At 40.3% G+C, this 18590-nt stretch overlaps 1 protein-coding gene across 2 annotated transcripts in view; it reads left to right on the forward strand.

Annotated features, from left to right (window-relative positions):
* GALNT7 (polypeptide N-acetylgalactosaminyltransferase 7) overlaps positions 1 to 18590 on the forward strand; it is a 137271-nt gene that overhangs the window by 99208 nt on the left and 19473 nt on the right. The window contains exons 3-6 of one of the 2 annotated variants that reach the window (XM_045799431.2): positions 10294 to 10460; positions 14787 to 14917; positions 15161 to 15240; positions 17266 to 17448. In XM_045799431.2, coding sequence (XP_045655387.1) covers positions 10294 to 10460; positions 14787 to 14917; positions 15161 to 15240; positions 17266 to 17448 — 561 coding nt within the window. Of the gene's footprint in view, positions 1 to 10293; positions 10461 to 14786; positions 14918 to 15160; positions 15241 to 17265; positions 17449 to 17589; positions 17773 to 18590 lie in introns of both variants that reach the window. The other variant, XM_045799430.2, reaches the window with a different exon arrangement.

The following is an 18590-nucleotide window of genomic DNA, read 5'->3' on the forward strand; positions in this document are numbered from 1 at the left end:
GCACCTCAGCTCTGCCTCGGAAAGTGAAATCCGGCCCAGAACTGGGGGCACTTGTCCTAGAACCTGGCGCTCATAGCAAGCATGTGTGTTTTATTTACATCGAGCTGATTGGGAGGCTGGACCTGGTGGGGAGTGTGGGTGTGACGAGCTGAAGCAACCCCTTCTGCTGCCGCTCACACGGTGCTGGGTCCCGCTCTCCAGCTGCGGCACCGTACACTCCAGAACAAGGATGGCAGAGCTCTGTTTTCACATACCTAGTTTAATCCCGAAGGGTGGTATGCTTGAAAAACTTTTGTAGACCCAACCATTAATTCTGTGTTCATTGATTTTGACTTTTAACTACAATAGAGCAGAAGCTAAAGGTTTATTATTCTCTTTTTCATTGATATTTAATTCATTAATGAAGAGACTGGGTGGTAGTCTTTGATACAGTACAACACTGAGAGGAAGAGTATTCTTACAAAAGTTTTTGAGATCAAATCAACCAATGTGTATTGGGTATTAACATAATACAGGAAAATTCTGTTTTGGCTAAGAGCAGGACTAATGACAATCAGCTATGCTGACATTTTCATCTTGTGGGTGGTGAAGGAAGAATGAGTTCTGTTGTAGACTTAATTTTGGCCTTCAAGGGAAGACTGGCTAGTAAGAGGAATTGATGAGAACATTGAGGAAAAGGAGCTAGATCATCTTAGAGCTTCTAATAATCAAGGAAAGGAGTATAAACTCTTGAAGACATCGAGGTAGAATTTTGATAAAATCATTAAGGAAAAACTTCAATTTTCTCATGCCTAGTAAAAGAATCTCTTACCAAGAAGGAAATAGCCTGCAGGGGGATGAGAACAGAGGAGCCAAAGAAACCCTGTGATCATTGTACCCCCAGCCGTCCATGAGAGAGGGGACCTGAGTCTGCCAATTCGAATTTACTCTGTCCCACAAACCCTATTGCGGACGAAGATGTGCGGAGCTTTCAAAACCAGTAAGACTGTCAAGATTCCACGTGCGCCAAGCAACATTCCTCTTGTCATCAGAATTTGTAGGCAGATTTTCTAGTGATGACTAGGCTACGTGAAAATTTGTGGGTTATTTTTTTTTCCCCCATCAGTTTACTATATCAGCCTCCTATTTGGTTAGCTCATATAATTCTCTTAAGCTCAATTTTGTACATTCATAAAAATTATTTTTAGGACCTACCAAATAATACTGGCCTCTGGTAAGGCCACCTCTAGCTCATCTTTTTATAACTTCAGTGGTGATCATTGAGGAACATCTCCAGTAATCTCAAATTTTAAGAGATAGATTGATTAAATGATAGTGAAAATCTCTAAGTTTAATTCTGTGAAGATGTATACAGAATGAAGTAAAGTTTACCAAAATATCAAGAGGCTCATGTTAAATGTGGATTATTTGCCAGGAAGGATTCTACTCAACTAGCTTAAGCTAAAAAAAAAAAAAAAAAAAAGTGGGGGGTGGGCAGGCAATTAATCGAAAGGATGTAAGAGTATCTCATGAAACCTAAGGTCAGGAAATGAAAAGTTGAGAACCAAAGTCATATGCTCTTTCTTTCTGTAGTTCATAGACTCTCATGTCTACTTCTCTCTTTGTCTGCTTCTCCATGAAAACAGCTGCCCAGCCCGTGCCTCACAAGATCATTCAAGAGCTTAATGGAAACCAACTAGAATCTCAGAAGCTCGAAGTTCAAGGACGGTGCCTTTGGCCCAGCTTGAGCAAGTGTTCGCTGCTAGGCCAGGATGACTTCTACTCAGTAACTGTTATTTAGGGAGACTCTTAGAGAAGTGGACCTTGGGCAGGACTGTGAGTGCTGGGCAGCTTTCAGAGAAGGAGGAGACATACATTCCAGACATGCATCCCCAGTGGTGTCTGCCAAAGATAACCAAAGAAAAATCATTTTAAAAATCTCTTTGGAGTAAAATAAAGAAAAAAACAAAGAGTAGGCCGATTATTAGAGCATATTATGTGGTTTTACGTATGAGAAAAAAACAGACGTGCATACTCTTTTGTTTCTTAGATGTGGGAGTGATCTCCATGTTGGAAGTGTTATAACAACATGTTAAAGAGGGAATTAAATTCCAATATAATAAGCGTGGAATAAGGAAGCTCCTAAGTACATTAGATTGTTGAGGCTTTTATAGCCTCTTATAGGGGCGCCTGGTGGCTCAGTTGGTTAAGCATCCGACTCTTGATTTGGGCTCAGGTCATGATCTCAGGGTGGTGGGATCGAGCCTGTGTCGGACTCCACATTCAGTGGGGAGTCTGCTTGATATTCTCTCTCCCTCTCCCTCTGCCCCTTCCCCCACTCACTTGTGTGCTCTCTCTCTCTCTCTAAAATATATCTTTAATAAATAAATAAATAAATAAAGCCTCTTATAGCACCAGTACAGAGCACCTTAGCAAATGAGGTTGAGAGGAAGTGCTGTCAATAATCCAGAGGTATTGTGAAGAAGTAGAGAGACTGTAGGAAGCCGGAGGTGGGGAATAGTGCCTTACATTTTCCAAAGAGGAGAGAGAAAGTTTGGTTCTGAAAACTTGATGCTGATGTCCTACTGTTAAGATCCTAGGAAAGATCACTTATCTATACTTAAAAAGTAACCTTCACTAGGTACTGGCTTGGGTCTATGAAGAAGAGTCAAGCTGACTAGTAACTATATCTTAAAAAAAAAAAAAAAAAAAGAGTTTACCCTAGCAGACCAGGAGACTGTGTGATACCTAATTCATCTTGATTTAGCTGGATATCTGAATGAGATTTTCAGATCCCTGTGGACTAGGTAGAGAAATGTAGTATGAAAGATGGTGCTGTTGGGTGAAATTGATGAGTGGAGTGATAGCAGCCTCTCAAGGATTACACATAGCCTTCACTGGTCTATGTGTCTGTTTCTGTGCCAGTGCCATGCTGTCTTTGTGATCACAGCTTTGTAGTACAGCTCGAAATCCGGCATTGTGATGCCCCCGGCTTTGTTTTTCCTTTTCAGCAGTTCCTTGGCGATTGGGGGCCTTTTCTGGTTCCATACAAATTTAAGAACTGTTTGTTTCAGTTCTTTGAAAAATGTCATCGGTAATTGTACTTGACCTTCTCGTATTCATCCACATAAACAGTGGACACAGAGCTAGAAATCATACTAATCCAGTCTTCAACACAGAAAACTAGGAGGGATGGTTATATACACCAGTTGGCAACACCATCAAAGGGCAGAACCTGCTGGAACGTGCACCCAAGCCAAAAATGTAAAATGCAATAGGTTGTAAGCACAGTATTTTATGCGGAGTTCAACTGCAGAAACACAGAACGAAAAACACTAGGCTTAACGCTAATTAGGGAGCAAAGTTGTAGGGGTTCGTGAGCTAGCAGTATGATACGGTTGCAGAAAATATATCCAGTGCCAATGTAATTTTAAATTGTATTTGTAAAGGAAATGTCTCCAGATTAAGGGCTGTAATACTGCGTCTTTATGTTAGCGAGTCCACATCTGGATTGTAGCAAGCTTTTCTGGGAAAGACATTCAGAGAATGGTGATCAGGAAGCTTGATTTATAAATTTTTTGACGCTTAGGTTATTTCTATGTGTAGTGAACTGTAAGGAATAAAATCTACCGTAGCGTGTTCTCAAGGAGCCTACTTTGTGTCAGCCAATCAAAGTGCATAGAACCTAAATACTCGGGTAAAATCTACTCCCCCCCCGCCCCGCCCCAGTCTGTTGAGCTTGAGTGATTTGGTTTAACAGTGATAATTCTCCTTTCATTGAAAATGTATATTGGTTTCTGAATGCTAAGTTAAATTTTATATTCTGCATTACTAATTTATTCAGCCATTGGGTGTCAGCACTGTTTCATGTAAATCATAAGTAATTTTCTACTTTTATCATGGGAATGAGCAAAAAGGGTTTTAGATGGAGACAGGAAAGATTCCAAATTTATTTAAAAATAAAAGTAGATAGTTTAAAAAAAAAAAGTATTCCCCAAATTGAGGATTTGTTTCCCATGCCTAAAAAAAGCATGCACATGCGTGTGTGGACACACACACATACACACTACCATAGATAAATGATAGTGTATATGGATTGCAGGAGTTGGCAGCCTAAAAATGTTATGTTTTCCATAGTCTGTTGAATTAGATATTATTTATTGATAAAGTCTAAATAAAACAAGGCCATATATCATGCTACAGATCTTAAAAACATAGCTGGTACAGAGAGAATACAAGTAAATTATACATAGGCATTTCCTTTTGGGTTTTGAGATCTACTTTTTAAGTCATAGAAAAGTCACCATGAGGATTTTTATTCCCATCCTTTCTTCTGATCCCCAGCACCTGGCCCTCATGGCCACTACGAGAATACTCAGTTGAACGACTTTAAGGATAACTGTAGCTTTTTAGTCTTTGCAAACCCGTGATCTGAATGTGAATATTTACAACCTTGATTTGTCCTTGACATTAGAGGACGTATAAGCTCTCTTGGAAAATGAAGCGTCAGAGAGCAGAAATTAGTCAAAAGTCAAAAACCCGTCCATTTAAATGTGGCATTCTTGGTTCAGCTGACCCTCCTCCTCATTCGAACTTATTATAAACTTTACATCAGTAAAGTGAGAGAAATGATGCTAAATGGGGGTTTTACCTCCATACCTTGGGTGCTTCTTTCAATACTAAGGCTTATGTATCTTATGAGCTCATTTCTGTATGCTCCACCCACCGGACTCATCTCACAGTGGAAGATCGGAGAAGCTGCCACAGAGCTAACCTTTCTCGCGAACCTGCATTCAGGCTGATGGTGGCAAACGGAAGCTAGTAAGTAAAGGGAACCCAGTCTGCATTGGCGTAAAGGTCTCCGTTGAGCTAGTGTCCAATCAGCCTGAAGTTCAAACTCCCTCTCTGGGCTGTTTCTTCTCCACAGTGTCTCGTCTCTTCTCTTTCTTCTGTCATATCCAGGTGATAGGAGGGTCTTGCATTCTTGAGGTATTGTGGGCAGTTCTGGACCATTTACCCTCCATCTCTGCTGCCGCCTCCTGTCTTCTCAGGTGTATCGACCTCTTTTCATTTGCTGCTGAAGGAACTCCTGCTGCAGGAACTTCTGGTCAATTCTCCTGCTGCCCTTGGAACAGATGGTCCCTTCTCACACCTGCCCCACTCCGGGGATTCCTCTCCACTTTGGCTTTCAATAATACTGTGGATCCTGTGAACCCCAGGGCCAATCCCTGGCTTAAGCCTTCTCCCCAGAGCTTTGCTGCATATCATCTTACCCCTTACCGTGGTGACTCCTGGCAGGCCCTTAGATCTTAGTGCTCATCTACCTTCTGTGTTCCCGCTGAAAGCATGTGGAAATACTAGGCTCTCTGGTTCCATCTTAGAGCCAAGGGAGACTGCAAAGAAGTGGGAAAGGGAATCGTCCTTAACCCTCCTTGCCTAACTACACCTCAGCATTATTTCTGTTCCGTGCTACAGCCACACCTGGTTGGGTGATCTCTTGCCAAGTTCAGAACTGGAGGCCAGGCATGCGTCCCTTCCTCTATCTGCTTTCATTCCCATCTTGTTCCCTCTAGATTTTTTCTACCCTCCCCACTAGAAATGCTTTTCCTTCCTCTTTCTGTGGAAAAGGAATGTCCCCTCTTCCACCTGCCATATAGGTTTGTTCTTGAGGGTACCTCAAAATAGAAGGGTTGTAGGGTGGAGGGTGGACATTACTGAGAAAAGAGAGTACATCAGGAGGTCTTCCAAAAATATCCCCAGAGCAATTCAATAAATATTTATGGAGCAGCTATTATGTGCTAGATTATGGTGAGGAAAATAGCTGAGACGCCTGTCCTTAATGAGCATACGGCCTTGAGCATTCTACAGCAAAGATGCCTACACAAGGTCATAGAGATATATGCATAAGGATGATCATTGTGACATTAGTTTTAGAGTCAACTGAAATGTCCATCAATAAGGAAATGGTTAAGTAAATTATGGAATGTTATGGAATATTCTATGTACTATGGAATATTATGCAGTAGTTGAAAAGAGTTAGATAATAAGATAAATCTGTACATACTCACATGGAAGTAGAATTTATACATACTCATCTGAATATATGTTGTGTAGAAACATACACACATTTATATGTCTGCATGAAAATAAAAAATTTTAAAAATACACAGCCAACTATTAATGATTTCCCCTAAGAGGTGAGATCTGACATAGATGGGGAGAGGTAAAGAAGGGAACTTTCCCCTTAATAAACTTCTATATTGTACAAGTCGTATATTGCTTTTGTCGTTTTTGAGACAAACAGCAAAAATATACACCAAGAGTTGTAACTGGCACACAATCTAATTTACATCTTTGGAGTTATTTCCAAACTGTACATAGGCAGGAGGGGATGAAAAGGTGAGACAACACACTCTATTCCAGCTCTCTTGTCCCCTTGTCCTGGGGAAGAAAGCCAGGTAGCATGCCCAGACCTTTAAACTGTCTCCCCAGGACAGTGATGGTGTCCCTCAATGTACACTGTCTCCTGTCTTCACTTTGCCTCCCCCCCCCCTTCAGTCCCTCTGTGTTTTCAGCTCCTTTCCCTCCCATTCAAAGCCCCTGTCTGCGTGTTTCCCCAGGTTGTCATCTTTTTAAAAAAGATTGTATGTATTTATTTCTTTTAAAGAGGCGGGGGAGAGAGCAAGTGCGAGCAGGGGGAGGGGCAGAAGGAGAGGGAGAGAGAGTCTGAAGCAGACTCTGCGCTGAGCACGGAGCCCAACACGGGGCTCAATCCCACGACCCTAAGGCCCCCACCTGAACTGAAATCAAGAGTTGGACGCTTAGCTGATTGAAACACCCTGGCGTTCCCCAAGTTGTCATCTTTTGTCTTAGAAATCAACAAGTCCCAGATGTCCTCCCATGTCTTAAACATTTTCATCACCTCTGGTGTCTGTTATAAATCAAAATTGCTGTCTGTGTCCTCCGGTTCTGCTGCTTTAAGCCCAGTGGTTATATACAGAGAAGGAACGCCTGACCCTTCATCAGGATCGCAGTTTGTTTGGGGGGACTGTTACCCCTTCCCATCTAAAGTTACCTAGAGGGCGCCGGGGGCTCAGGCAGTTCAGGAGCTGCGTTCGGCTCAGGTCATGATCCTGGGGTCCTGGATAGAGCCCGCATCAGGGCTCCCAGCTCAGCAGGGAGTCTGCTTCTCCCTCTGCGCCTCCCCCCTGCTTGTGCGCGCATGCGCTCTCTCTCTCTCTCTCTCTCTCTCTCTCTCTCTCTCAAATAAATAAATAAATAAATAAAATCTTTCTTAAAAATTAAATTAAATTAAACCTATGGGCCCAGGTTGGTTTTTCTCCGGAAACACTCATCACATCTTTCAAGACACGCATTCTTCCACGACTGTATTTTTTAACTTGTGGTTCTGAAAGAGCATGGGCCCATCTCAACTTTGGATTACACTAGAAAACCTTCTTGGTTTAATCTGTGGCTAGAGGGTGCCACACCCCACCACTCCTTCCCCATTTCTGGGGCCATCTCCTGGCTGCAAAGGGGAGGGAAGAGGGCTCCTATCACATAACACTACGCTCCATGGGTGCCTTGTATGGAAACGATACGCGGTTTCATCCTTAATTCTTAGATCTTAGGTCAGTTCTTCACCATTCATATATAGGTATAGCTAGTGTTTTTTCTTTTTCATTTGTTTTATGTTTAATAAGATTTCTTACAACTTCAAGATAGCCCGGGTTTATTTCCTTCCTTCGTTGCTTACTAGCTGTATGATCTTAGGCAAATATTTCTCTCTGAGTCTCAGTCCCCTTGTCTGTAAAACGGGACATTGATAGTACTAACCTCATAGTGTTATTGGGAGATTAAATAAGTTAATAAAAGTAAAGCACGTGGACTAGTAACCTGGCACATAATAAGTAGGTGATATTTGTTACACTGCAAATGCCCTTCTTTGTAACTTTTCCTTTTTAACTTATATTTATTTTTCATATTTTAATTAATTAAAGATATAGATCTTCCAGGTTCTCATAGTATCTGCATCATACGCACATGATTCATTCTTGTGCTTTTGTTTTTTCCTCCCCATTCCCCACTTCTTCAGGCTCAGTACTTTTTTTAAATCATCCTTCTGGTCTCACCCTCAAATCACTGGCTCCAGGAGGCCTCCCTGACCGCGTGGCTTGAGGCTAGGTGAGCTCCACCTGCCGTGTATACCCTGGTTTTTGCACCTATACACTCAGGGAAGGTATAGATACTTGCTTTGTGTCTTGACTCCCCTGTAGGACCGTGGCTTCATAAGGGCAGAGACCATGCTGACCCCCGATGCTACAGCTCTAGGGCCCAGCTTAGAGCGTGGGCATAATAGGTTATTAATACTCATTTAATGAGAAAATGCGGATATAGGAAGTAAGACTTAAATGGGTTACCAGACTCAGTCCACATTTCTACAGAAACCTCTAAGAACATAGACCATTTAGAACAATTTTGAAAGGAAAATAAACACCTGAAGAAAGGCTGTTTCCATCTATATTGGGTCAGGCCCCGTTTTAAATAACGATTATTATTCTAAATGCTGGGATAGGTTATCAAGCTGATAATGTTATTACTGCTCTTATGGTTTTAAATTTAATCTTGGGAACAAGCTTATGTACTTCAAGAAAAGCTTTGGGGTTAAAAAAAACATAAACAGAGATATAAATATGCATGAATATATACACATGTATATGTATCTGTGTAATTCACAGATATTTTGTGAAACTCAGTGAACCTTCCCTGGCTCCTGGAGTATTTATCAGGCTCTGTTTGGAGTTTCCTTTCAATTAGAAAAGGCCTTCTGGCAACTTTTTTCCTACTACAGTTGTTTCAAATAATTTTGTGTAGACACATGAAAAAATGCACATTACTTGGCATCAGGGAAATACAGATCAAAACCACAGTGAGATAGCACCTCCCACCGGTTAGAATGGCTAAACTTAACAAGACAGGAGACAACAAATGTTGGCGAGGATGTGGAGAAAGGGGAACCCTCTTAACACTGTTGGGGGGAAAGCAAGTTGGTACAGCCACTCTGGAAAACAGTATGGAGGTACCACAAGGTGTTAAAAATAGAGCTACCCTACGACCCAGCAACTGCACTACGGGGTATTTACCCCCAAGTTACAGATGTAGTGAAAAGAAGGGACACCTGCACCCCAATGTTCATAGCAGCAGTGTCGCAATGGCCAAACCGTGGAAGGAGCCGGGATGCCCTTCAACAGATGAACGGTTAAAGCAGACGTGGTTTATATATACAATGGAGTCTCACTCAGACATCGGAAAGGATGAATACCTACCATTTGCATCAACATGGATGGAACTGGAGGGTATTATGCTAAGTGAAATAAGTCAATCAGAGAAAGATAATTATCATATGGTTTCACTCATATGTGGAATATAAGAAATAGCGCAGAGAATCATAGGGGAAGGGAGGAAACTGGGAAGAAATCAAAGAGGAAGACAAACCATGACAGACTCTTGACTTCGGGAAACAAATTGAGGGTTGTGGAAAGGGAGGTGGGCGGAGGGACGGGGTAACCGAGTGATGGGCATTAAAGAGGGCACGTGATGTGATGAGCACAGTGTGTTACACGCAACTAATGAATCGTTGAACACTACATCAGAAACTAATGACGTACTTTATGTTGGCTAATTGAATTTAAATTAAGAAAAATAAAAATAAAACAATAAAATAAAATAGCTGAATATCCTTTAGCTAATGTAATAACTAAACATTACTGGAAGCTTTAAAATTCATTCGACAGGTAATTTTTTAATGTGTGCTATATGCCACAGGTCAGCCTATTGAATGTTTTTTTTCCTGAATGTTTTAACCATATTAGAACAGTACAGCTTTCAAACACAGCTACATAATTGTTTATACACAGTAAGTGAGATAAATCCTTTGCACTAGAAACTCAAGTTTTAAAAAGGAAAATAAACCGAGATCGAAGTCATGGAAAAACACAACCCAGCCCTGATCGCTGTAAATAATATCTTAAGAATCCCCAGGTGGGGAGCGTATATTCAGAAATTAATTCTCTTTATCCGCACAGCCAGTGCCAGTTGGTTAGGAAGGAGCTGTGTCGGTGAGTCACTGCATCTCGTAGCAGCTTCTCTCTTCTGTTTTGTGTTTCTGTTAAGATATAAAAGGTTGCATTTCATTCACTTAAATTGGTTAAGTCAATAATATTTAATCCAGTCAGAAAACATCATCATAGTGAGTTTGAAACCCCGCATTATAGATTACCTCGAAATAAATACGGTGAAATTTTCCTTTTGCAGATGCAAGTATTGGCATTATGATGAAAACCTGCTCACTTCCAGTGTTGTCATTGTCTTCCATAACGAAGGATGGTCAACCCTCATGAGAACAGTCCACAGTGTAATTAAAAGGACTCCAAGGAAATATTTAGCAGAAATTGTGTTAATCGATGATTTCAGTAATAAAGGTAATGGCTATGGAAAATTGACCTTTTGTCTATGAAATAAGTTAATTATGAACAATTACAGAATGTAATTTTAGAATAATTAGCCTTTAAAAATTAATAATTAGCATCTTTTGATAGCCTCTGTTATCAGCAAGTTGGCACTGTGTCAGCCTTGTATATGAATGATTTTGTTTAATCCTGACAATAAGCCTTGAGATGGATGTTGTTATTATCTTTATTTTACACATGAGGCTCAGAGATGTTAAGTAACTTGCCAGACGTCACAGAGAGAGTAGTTAACAGATGATACAAATCGAGAGGCTCATAACTTTGTGGGTTTAACTACCATCGTGCACTATACCAATTCTCTGGGCCCTGGATTTTAGGAAAACTTGGTCGTGGGGATAGTTTATTGAAAGACTGAGAAAGCGCAATTGTGTGTATATCGTAATGCCGCCTGACGCTCCGTCCGTGGTTGTCAAAGTGAGAGCCACAGGCCTGTTCAATAGCCTGTATTTTGCACTTGAACAATGATGCAAATATTGAATTTGACCAGGAACCATGGACCATTGTTATTTATAATAGAAAGTATTTACCAAAGCTTATTTTGTTCAATATTTGATTTAGGATGTTGAATAAAAGGAAATAGTGTTTTATTTTTTATTCTTTTTAAGGAGTCAGCTATGATAGCATTTAGGGAGGTGTTGGTTAGTCTTGGTTCAACTTGGCAAGAGAGAGATTGAGCAATGGTTTTCCAGATAAGTGGGTTTTTTTAATTAACATTTTTTTTCTTTAAGTAGATCCATTATTGTAAGCTGAATATATCTTCTTAATGGCACAAGTATTAGAAGATAGATAATGCCATAGTTCAGACCCCAAATCAGTAAAATAAATGGAATTGTGCTGCTGAAACCCAGATCTGAAATATTTACTTACTCCTCTTTGCCTGTCATTAAAACAGAGTTGAATTCTTTGAAAATTGCCCGGAGAGCTCAGGCTACTTAATAGCAGCAGGATATTTGCTTTTTGGCAGATAAGTATTGCAGAGAATTTTTGTGTACAAGTAGTGATACCACTGAGTATATTAGAGGTGAGGACAGAACATGGGTAGCATGAAAATACCATTCAGAACAGCTTTACGAAAGCTTTCTCCGAAACGTATTTGTAACTCCTGCAGCCTAGATAAGCCTCTGCTGTTTTGGCAAGGACATGACCAGAGCTTGATCTTGTATACATGTGTTAGCACGGAGAAGAGGGAGAAACATGGCCTCCTTCCTTTCCCCCTCATCTTTGTACAACTAATCACTTTTTTCAACTAATCACTTTTAATTACACTAAAGAATGTAAACTTTAAACTTTTTAGCCCTATCAAATGCCCATTCACTTAGACATCTCATCTTGGTTGCAATGTTCTATGACAGGAGTATTTTCATTAAGAATACTATTCCTGTCTCAAGATAAATATCTGAAAATATGTTTTAAAGTGATACTGTTGGTACCAACAATACTTTAGATTTAGGAAAACCTACAACTACAAAAATAACTGAGAAATCTCATGTATGTGATTATGCTGCTTTTAAGAAGCCCTATGTTATTCATACAAGGAGAAGCTTAGCGTAGCCTTTAAAAAAAAGTAAAGATACACGAAAATGTGTTTCCCATCCTAAAATAACTGCTTGGCTTCAGAAAAGGAGCACAAAGTTTTAGATGTCAGTTTTTGGTCCATTTTACTTTCATTTTCTTGAGATCAGTGTTTCTGGTTACAGACCCATACTATTCAGCTCTTATAACACATTTTAATAGCAATCAGGTGCAGGGCCAGCTTAGCTGACAGGGTACAGAGAGGCATTTGTTGAGGCTACCTTCGAGCAGAAGTACAGAAGGTCTTTAACTTTCCCAATTTCAAAAAAACCTTAAAATTTGTCAGTCCTGTCCTATGAGTGAAAACTTGGTGTGTTCTTTCCCGGACGTATTCAGAAAGTAAGAGTTTGAGTTATAATTTTTCTTCGAATGACAAAATACTAATATAATACCCTGCACAGGAAGCTGGCTTCTCCTAACACTTGGGTTTCTGGAAAATACAGTCCTCTCTACACAAGGTGTGGGGCGTTTAAATAGAGCACACTCCTCCGTGCGTGTACCTCAGCCAGCTCGAGGCTCCGCGGGGCCAAGGTCAGGTGGACTCCACATTGTCAGTGGCTTGTAAGCACAGAGGGTCACATCGTTCTCTGGCTCATACTCCGTGTTTGCTGTAGGTCAGTCCCGGCTCTGCCCCACATCTGCACCGCAGGGCAGCCTGATCTCAGACATTGCCTGCCTTGTGCGAGGGAAGAGATAATGGTGACGCACTAGTGGGATTTTAACGCTGCTGCTCACAAGTGCGTCACATCATCTTGTCCCCATCTCACTGACCGTGGCGAGGCACCTGGTCTGGCCCGACGTCAGTGGGGTGGAGAGCATACTTATTCCCCAAGGAGAGGCGAATCTTTTGAACATTATTAGAGTCTGCCACCGTGCAGGATTCCCAAGAAGCCAGACGTCATTCGATTGACCCACTGATCTTTTGGACCACCTGAACGAAGAATCTAAATGTGAAGAACAGGCCATCAACTCATTTCTGGCCGTAACAATTTATTTTAGATTTATCTAGATTGCATAGCCAAAAGAGCACCAAAATGCAATTCAGAAAGGCTTTTAAAAAAGTAATTTAGGATTGGAGCACCTGGGTGGCTCAATTGGTTGAGCGTCTGACTCATGATTTCGGCTAGGGTGATGATCTCAGGGTCTCACATGAGATCAAACCCTGTGTCGCCCCCCCCCCCCCGTCAGCGGGGAGCCTGCTTGAGATTCTCTTCCGCTCCCTCTGCCCCTCCCCGCCCCCTGTCACTCTCTCAAATAAATAAATAAAATCTTTAAAAAAAAAAAAAAGTAATTTAGGATTGTTACTGAGCTGAAAAAAATAAGGTAAGATTTAAAAACAAAAAATGACTTAAATTAAGGGGAAAGTACCTAGATTTTCCTGGGGAAAAAATATAATTCAATATAAATTATATAAATATAATTTATTTATAATACTCATTAAAGCTGGATGCCAAAATAGAAAAAGGTAATTTTTTTTTCTTCTCAATTCTGAATACCCATGTGTAGGTGTATTAAGCATACAGCCTGATTTGACCACTTAACTACCAGCACATCATGAAATATAGCTTCTGGGGCCCCTGGGTGGTACAATAAGTTAAGCTTCTGAGTCTTGGTTTTGGCTCAGGTCTCGATCTCAGGTTCCTGGGATCAAGCCCCACGTTGGGCTCCGTGCTCAGGGAGGAGTCGGCTTAAGTTTCTCCCCTCCTCCCCCTTCCCTCCCCCCTCACGCATGCTCTCTTACTCAGTTGCTTTCAAATAAATAAATAAATCTTTAAAAATAAATAAATACGGCTTCTTTGTTGTTGTTTATGTACTCATGGTCCAAAATTTTAAACAACTTAAAAATAATTTTTGTGTCCCCAAGAAACATCTTTAGAGATCCAGGAGGTAGTTGTGGCTGTGACGGGCCAATATCAAGGGCTCATAGGGACACAAATAAAAACTATTCTCTAGCAACTGGGAAACCAGGTGGAAACTTTGGCAAATGTGTCTTGTTTTTATAGCAAAGTTTCCTGCACCAGATCACAAATATATACATGTATATTTATTCATTATATCTAAAAGTTACATTTAAATATTCACAAATGCATATATGATATATTTTATAGATATATATATACACACATATATATACTTGTTGATACCCAAAATTGGAGAAAATTGGATCCTTTGATGATTATTTGCCAACTTGATGGGAACTGTATTTATCGCATCAAGACTGCAACTTTCAACCAGAGCTGGAGGAAGATGGCCCAGAAGCAAATGTTAACCTATACCTTATGCAGACTCCAGTAAAGACGCATAATGTTATTTATAGTCAGCGTATCTTCAGAAATCTGGAGCCATTACTTCTGTCAAAGCAAACAAAATGTTTTCCTTAAAGCTTTTAGATATGACATTAAATATGTGAATTTTTTTTAAAAGAAGTTTTCATGTCTGCTGGCCTAGTCATCGTATATTTAATGTTTCGAGAGATGTTTGATAACTCTCAGGCTAACCAGTTCTCTGTAGACATATTAAACTCAAAAATTAACTCAAATAATATACACTACCTTCCTTCCCCGTGAAAATTCAGTCTGTTTGTTTCAGATGGACTGCCCAAAGGATCTGTTGCCCATTCCTGTTTCTTGAGAAAAATAATAGACTAACTGGTTCATAGACATAAATCTAATTTATAATGTTGACTGAATTTTTTTTTATTCCTAGAACACTTAAAAGGAAAACTAGATGACTATCTTAAGCTGTGGAATGGCTTAGTGAAGGTATTTCGAAATGAGAGAAGAGAAGGTTTGATTCAAGCACGAAGTATTGGCGCGCAGAAAGCCAAACTTGGACAGGTAGGAAACGTTGGATATTTACCATGGCAGCAGCTTGGAATTGGCAACTAAGCAATCACATATGTTTTTAAGTACCCTTCAGATGTGTTTTTAATTGAAATGAAAATGCTGGCTTTATTAGATAACTCGTATGTCAGATGGACCCTCATGCTGATTCATATTAGCGTCTAATTTTAAATTGTGTGTGACAGACGATGTGCCATATATGAGGAGTGTTCTTTCACCTTGCCTCTTCTTTTTAAGGTTTTGGTCTACCTTGATGCCCACTGTGAGGTGGCTGTGAACTGGTATGCTCCACTTGTAGCTCCCATTTCTAAGGACAGGTAACATCACCTTGCTTTCTTTTCTTTCCTGGGTGAAAAGTAAACCTTGTCCTCGAGGGACAAATAATCTTCTCCTTCTTCTCTTTCCAGTTCCATTCAGCGCCCCAAGCCTTGTGTTCTAAGTGTGATCCTTCAGCTCGTTGTTTCAGGGGGCGAGGCCAGGCTGATCCTTGGGGCAGTCAGGCATTGGGGATAAGCCGAGGGGGTCACACTCAAGAATGGTCCTGTGGTTGGGTTATTGAACAGACGTCCTCTAGCTCCAACAGCTTTCTCAAAGAGTAACATTAATTGCTCCCTCTACACTGTGGTAACAGTTCTAAAGACTCGAAGGCGCACGCCCTGAAACTATACCTATTGGTTTTTTATGCCCTTTTGAATTATTACTTCAGATAAAAAAGACCCGCTGTGGTGCATGTCAAGGCTTTGGGTTCCTATAGAAACTTTAGTAAAGTGTAGAAATAGACAACCATTCCATGGAAATGTGTCAGTCGCCATTCTGTTTACAGAAATGTCTGAACAACAGAAGGCGGCATCAGTCTCCTAGTTCCAACAGCCTTTCCTGCTTTTAGTCCAGAATTCTGACAATTTTTGGAATCGAGGGGAGAAAAAAACATGTCCCTGTGGTGAATAATAAGAGTCAAAGAAAGAACTTTGGGGGATTCAATCATCAGAGGATTTAGTCTGAAGGCCTGTCATAAACATTTCTCACACGCTGATTTAATCCTCACGGCAGCCCAGCAAGAGAGATATTATTAGCTCCATTGTACTGAAGAGGATGTTGAAGCCTAGAGAAATTAATTGATTTGCCATGATTCAAACAGCTAATAAACTATCAAACCGAGATCTCTCTGGGACACTTTACACTATTCAGAAATCTGAGAATCATGGGAAGTGAAGAAAGATAACACACCTTTACCTCTCCAGGTGAAAGCTAGCAGTCTTCAGGCGCAGCGAGGAAGTGGTTTTCTGCAGGGTCCTGTGGCAGTCCCTCATACATCCCACAGTGACCACCCCCATCCTCACTGTCCCCTGAGAATCCACAGTCTGCGGAGAATAAAGCACCTGTCTCATCCACTTCCCCCAATCAAAATTCTAAGCCCTGCAGGTTTATCTCTTCTCCTTGGCTTCTAAAAAAAGCACCTTAACAGGGTTATGAAAAGCTGCGATCTCTGTTTCAGGAAATGCATTTCAAAATCCTGTCTGATAAGATGACCATTAAAACAAGCCGGGTGCCAAATTATCTCTGCAGAGCTGGTCCTACACCTAACTGGTCATACAGGACTAGCATTTATGAAGCCCAAGTACAAGGTAGTTTTTCGCTTTGAGTTCTCAGGCCACTACTTAAGTTCTTCAACAGGTTTTGAGGGATTTTTTTCCCCCTTTTTAAAAAAAGCAGGACTACAATACAGTACTTTTTTTTTTTTTTTGCAATGAAAGCTGTTGCAATAAAAGGAGTAGGAAAAGATCAAGTAAGGAACAGAAACATTTTCATAACAACTTTTTCCAAAGAAATAGAAAGCAACAAAGAGTTGGGAGAACCGCTAAGAATGTAGCGGGTGTTATTTCTATACACACACACACACACACTCGCTCACACGGTCACATTCACGTTCACACTCAGATACACACATTCACGCTCGTTCACACTCACATATTCATTTTTATTTAATGTAGGAATAAGGAGGGAAAATAACAGGCAGGAAGATCTTGTAAATAATGCAAAATTACCAAGAGAAAGTTGCCTGTAGGACCAAAGTAAAAATGAGAAAGCACTAAGTTCAAAGACACGGCTCTGTCCCTGACATTGGCCCGTAAGCCAAGGGAACAGTCCCCTCCATCTTTCCCTTACAAAAAAGGGCTCCTTGATTTTTAAAGACATTCATTTACTTCAATTTCCCATTAGGTATGAAAGTCCCTTAATGAAAAAAAAAAAAAAATCAGTAATAAAAAGATAATGTAGTTAGGCACGCTAAACTAGTGAGTTTGGGTTCTTAAATGCTTTTTCATTTTCTGTAAATGTTTCAGAACTACATGTACTGTGCCTCTAATAGATTACATAGATGGGAATGATTATTCCATTGAACCCCAGCAAGGTGGGGATGAAGATGGTTTTGCCAGAGGGGCCTGGGACTGGAGCTTACTATGGAAACGTATCCCTCTAAGCCACAAGGAAAAGGCCAAACGAAAACATAAAACTGAACCTTATCGGTAAAGATTACTACTTTATTTTCTTATGTGGAATGTCTATTCTAAGTGCTTTTTTTTTTCCTTCCCCATGCATTTGTATAAATATGTGGGTCCATCCATCCCCTTGATTTCATCTTTGCTGCCATCATCAACACAATACAGAACCATTTGCACTGTGCCGATTATAGATGTCATAAATGGCAACACATATGAAATTATACCCCAAGGGGGTGGTGACGAAGATGGGTATGCCCGAGGAGCATGGGATTGGAGTATGCTCTGGAAACGGGTGCCTCTGACCCCTCGAGAGAAGAGAATGAGAAAGACAAAAACTGAACCATATCGGTAATCACTAAATCACTTAAGTGTTTCTCTTTTCTCCAGTTGCTCTAACATATTAACCTCTTGCCACGCTAAAACATTTGTTATTAAAACTATAGATGCTGTCGCAGATTCTGTAAGAGTTGTTTTTCCCTTGCATTATTTCTGAGGTTTGAATTCACATTTGCTTCTTTGTAATTGTTTTTTTCCCTAAATGCAAGCTCCATTTTTGGGGGGGCTGGGGGGAGGTTATATGGCACTGGTTTCAAATACAAGTGAAAAAAAATCTTTGCCCTCCTGTCCTAGTAGACTAGACATCCAATTTTATTCTTTTGACCATAATTTCATTCCGTAAATTTAAAATGCATAGATTATTTCCAATCCAGGTTTATGTCCACTTTGATCCCTTGGCCTGTAGTGTTAGCGAAGAAAGGCAAATAGCAAGAGATTTCTTGTCTTTTTCTTCTTTTCGTTTTGTATGCTAACTCAGAAATACTGATTTTGTACCAGTTAAGTCTGGTGCATAAAAATACATGACTTTGGAAAATATTACATAGAATCCTTTATTACTTCCTTCTCAGAAGAACATTTGATTAAAAGGAAACTTTATTCCAGAATCAGCTTTTGTCCCTTCTTACGGGACAAATAGAACAGTTTCTGCTACTCTATTCTTTTGGTCGTTTAACTGAAACATTTACTGCCTTCCAAGAGTGACTCCAAATGCAACTTTTTTATCTTACGTTAGTATAGCTTCTAAATGTGTCTAATTTTTTCTGATCTTATGGTTCTGCTTTTGGTCTCTCTCTCCTTGGTGTACTGCTGATAATGTTAGAACTCTGTTT

Source organism: Ursus americanus, chromosome 13 (genome assembly GCF_024610735.1).
Source record: "Ursus americanus isolate L20-20 chromosome 13, mUrsAme1.1.p, whole genome shotgun sequence".
NCBI classification, from domain to species: domain Eukaryota; kingdom Metazoa; phylum Chordata; class Mammalia; order Carnivora; family Ursidae; genus Ursus; species Ursus americanus.